General features: G+C 33.0%; 1 protein-coding gene across 1 annotated transcript; it reads right to left on the reverse strand.

Annotated features, from left to right (window-relative positions):
* Positions 1-360: 360 nt before the first annotated feature.
* Positions 361-3,661, reverse strand: LOC122589036 (rhamnogalacturonan I rhamnosyltransferase 1-like). The gene is made up of 8 exons (XM_043761273.1): positions 3,007-3,661; positions 2,402-2,469; positions 2,208-2,296; positions 1,954-2,119; positions 1,559-1,848; positions 1,274-1,478; positions 1,040-1,197; positions 361-949 (listed from the first exon to the last, which is right to left on the reverse strand). Exons 1-8 carry the CDS (start codon positions 3,356-3,358, stop codon positions 700-702), a joined length of 1,578 nt encoding a protein of 525 aa, XP_043617208.1. The 5' UTR covers positions 3,359-3,661; the 3' UTR covers positions 361-699.
* Between the last annotated feature and the right edge of the window lie 789 nt (positions 3,662-4,450).

The following is a 4,450-nucleotide window of genomic DNA, read 5'->3' on the forward strand; positions in this document are numbered from 1 at the left end:
TATCATGTAGATATATTCAATCCAGTGAGACATGAGTGGATTTGAATAATACCACAATCGTATATTCTTCTAAGGAATGTGTTTCTGGTATTCAATCATTCTCAACCCCATTCATTTGGTAGTCCACTAATTGCCACATCATTGTTTAGAATGTGCATTCATTAAACAATTCTAAAGAATATATTGAAAACAATCATTAAGTTATATATTATTATAATAAATCTCCTAACTTATATTCAGGGAAAGTATTAGACTCCATATGCTCAATTGTTATAGTTGGCAATAACCATTAATTAAATAATTAATTAACTAAAAAATACCTTTGCTTAGGAAAGCAACAAATGGAGGGCACAAACAAACAAAAAAAAAACTTAACCTAATGTATCAACTCTGTGTGTACATATCACTAGTCTTGAATAAGCCCTGTAATGTCAGGGAGATGTTTCTTCTATACATGAATGAGACTTATTGACAATAACCATACATATAAAATGAAAAACGAGACATCATTAATAATAAACGCCGTACTTCTATTCGTGGAAACATTGTAATCCACGTGCATCCCCCCGTCACCAATCTCAGCAAAATGTGTTGCATCGTCGCATCTTGAACAGATTACTCATTGTACACTGGTTGCTTACATGGCAGAGAATGGTAATCTTGTAATACAGAGACCAAAATCAATTCACGAAGCCTTGTTTATAGGATGCTCATGGGTTCATCGTCTGATGGCTGCAAACACTCCTCTGGATTGGCATAAAAGTAATCTTCTTCTTTTGGTCTATCCGAAATGACCAATCTTTTTGTGGGGTTTCCCATACGTTGTGCATGTGTTTCCTTCACAGCACTCGAGAAATCATCCCAACTCAACGACCCACTTGTGTATTTGTCAATTAATTCAACCAGAACTCTCCTATCTAGCAGTATCGTCTTCTTGAAACCCAAAAATCTGATGTACGATTTAGATGGTTAAGTACCATAATAAACAACCATCGAGTCTTAAATAAAGAAAAAGTAATGCATGATGATAATGGTGTACCTGCGATGGCCTTCTACAACTTTGGCCATATTTCCGTCATAAGTAGGCACAAAAATGTCACTCTCCAATGACACAAGATAGTCCAATGCTGCCATTTGTGATGAATGATTCTGGAAATACTGAAGGTCATCTGCCCCTAACAGAGTCTCCTTTCTTACCTGTTTAGAAAGACAGACGTTCAAAAAATGTTTCTCACATTCAAAAAGTTATTGCTATATTTCGTTCAACACTAACCACTTTTGGATACACGTCTGTAAGGCTATCCATTCTTCTTTTTCCACCATATATTTCACCAGCCGCAATGTAAATCTGGATGTCCCGGTCAATATCCAGTGCTCTAAGTGTAAGGGCTGTTTCCTCAGGAGTCAAAGGGCATAAACCGTCTTTCCGCTTCAAATCAGAATTAATAATCTTTTCCTTCCACCATGGGTAAGCATATCTGCAAAAACAAATCAAGTCACCACATGCAAAAGAGGAAGTTTTTCGTTGCTCAAATTGGTGATGTAAAGAAGGCCAAACCTCATTCTGGTCAACTCTTCCACCTCTTCAACATTACATCCTTGCGTACAGCCAGAAAATGCTAACATATCCATTTCATATCGAAGATGAAGCACTAGAAAAGGCCCGTTTTGTCTCAATAGTTTAACAACACGTCTGCCCAGCTCTTCTATTTGAGTTGTAAATCTCAAAGCACCAAAATTTACTCGGCATCTAAGCTTCTGAAGTTCAAGTGGTTGACCATTATTCGCAAGGCGGGCATCAGTTCTATTCAAATGCACAACTTTGTATTTTTGAATCAAAGGAAGAATCTGAATGCAGCGACAACAAAACAGCAACTATAAGTACAGTGTATACAACTATACACAGTTTTACAAACAAACGTCGTCTTTTTACAGAAATCATATAAACAATACCTGGTTATGATAGTAAGAAATATCAGACCAGCTAATGGGAGGCATGGTGTGCACAATTCCTAATTCAACTCTCTTTTTAAGCCTAGGAGGAAGCTGTTTAAGCACCCGGACTTCATCTCTCAAGGAAGTAATGAAATGATCAACATCAAATATGTCTTCAAAGTCACTGCCATTAATTAACCATTACAATCAATATCATCTAACGTGAATCCCAGCATGTATACGAGACCTGTAACTCTAAAAATTCAACGTACCTTGGATCAGCCCAAAAAGAAGTTTTATCCAACTCGGGAACTATAAGAGTCACATTTAAATATCTAGCTATTGCCACCATATCACAAATCTGCATAATCAATAATTAATCAAAGCTTCGTCAAATTTATTCGTTTCCACAATAAACAAACTCAAAAACTGATCTCGTTAGCTTAATTTAATAATGTAAACTTACAGCAGAACGCATTTGATTAAGTCCTCCATTACATGACACCACCAAGTAACCATTATTCTTGTATACCCCTACATTACATACACATTTATTAATACCATTAGGCATAAACAAATATAAGCACAAATCATACGAGGGATCACTTTAACAAGCCTGTCTCTACCTGCTTGACTACTTCTACAAAAATACTTTTTCTCTCCAGGAAAACACAAATAGTCAGTTTTACTATATTTTCCAACAGTTTGGATTTTGCAAATGCAATAATCAGATAATCTGCAAGCATTTGGAATTGCATTTCTAAAACATAGTTCACATTTTGAAAATACCAATTTCAACCTGCCAAAAAGTCATTTTCACAAAGCTTTCTGACTATCTACATTTTGTAAACGCAGTAATCAGATAATCTACACTTGACAAATAATCCCGAGCACTCTCTAGGAAAACTCACTTTCTTCTCTTTCGAATAAGACACTATTATCCGCCTATTTACATTCTGCAAACGCAATAATCAGATAATCTACCCAAAAAAGCAATCCCAGACACCCTTTAAGTCTAAACACATAAAACTACAAACAATTAGTGCCAAGATAACAAAACAAAAAACTCACTCTTGGGTGGAAGAACTTTAGCAGGAACATTAGGCAAAAACTTAACATCTAAAGCAGCCGAAGAAACTGAAGAATCTTGCCCGAAACACGATAGAGCCCTACGACCCCAATTACTATTTCCTCCATCACCACCACCACCACCACCGCTTCCTATTGCACTTAATTGAACCAAAAATGTCCATATTAACACACTACTAATCCCTCTAATTGCCCACATCTTAATTTTCGGTGATCTTGCAGAATTCTTTAATTTCTCGACTCTAATTTCACTTAATTTCCTTAATCCCATTTCCCCAATTCCAAATCTTTTTTTATTCTGTTCAACTCTACAACACATTTTCTTTTCATACATTCACAACCCCACAAAAACCCTGATAAGATCTTTATTAAAGATTCAAACTTTCCGGTGACCCGGAAAAAATTAGACCCGGATCCGACTAGATTCTAAATGGGTTTTGGGGGTTTTATTGAATTACACAAAAACAAAACTGTTTTTTGTTCAATAAAAAAGATGAAGTGATAATAATGAAACTAAAATTGGGATTCCGATGCCAGAGATGATAAAGTTACCGGAATTTTAAAGTGTCGGTGGCCGGAAAAAGAAGGAGTAGAGAGAACAAAAAGGGGTTTTGTTTTGTGATGTGTGCACAAGGATCTATGGGAACTTATGTACCATTGAATGGTGATGTGTAATATATTTTGCATTTATTTATAAAATATTTTAGTTTTAATTGTTATTTTAACATTACTTTAATTAAATTAAATATTTAAAAAGAAGATTTAGTTTTTATTTTCATGAAGTAAATGAGTATTATATTTTTTTATGAGTTTAATAGTATAGGTATTTTACTGTTAAAAATATTAATATTAATAATAATAATATTAATAATATGGTATTTTAATTTGAATATATAATTAAATATCATTCAAACTTTATAACTTTACCTCCAAAAATTAAATAAAATAAATAAAAAAGTGTAAGCATATGTGGAGTTGACTAATTATGATTCTATTTATTTGAATATAATTTATTGAGCTTACAATCCCAAAACTACATTTATTGATACTTATTAAAATATTGTTTGTCATTTATTAGGTATGTTAAAAAACTCATACCGGAAGTTAAGAACTAGTTGTTTACCATAAATCAAACACATTATACATTTAACTTAAACAATTACTTCCTATAACATTTAAACAACATATACTAATTGTAATGAATAAGTCTTTAAACATTTTTCTTGATTACTTTTACAATATCAACATATATATTCATTATTAATTAGCATTATATATGTTAGATATTATAAAAATAATTAAAAAAAATACTACGAAAATAATAATCAAACATATTAAATGGGTTACAATGAGAATCATTATTAACCAATAATCCATCTTTATTAGCGTCATATCAACAACACATTTGCAAAAGTCACCTGTACCA

Source organism: Erigeron canadensis, chromosome 2, assembly GCF_010389155.1.
Source record: "Erigeron canadensis isolate Cc75 chromosome 2, C_canadensis_v1, whole genome shotgun sequence".
In the NCBI taxonomy this organism is placed as follows: Eukaryota; Viridiplantae; Streptophyta; class Magnoliopsida; order Asterales; family Asteraceae; genus Erigeron; species Erigeron canadensis.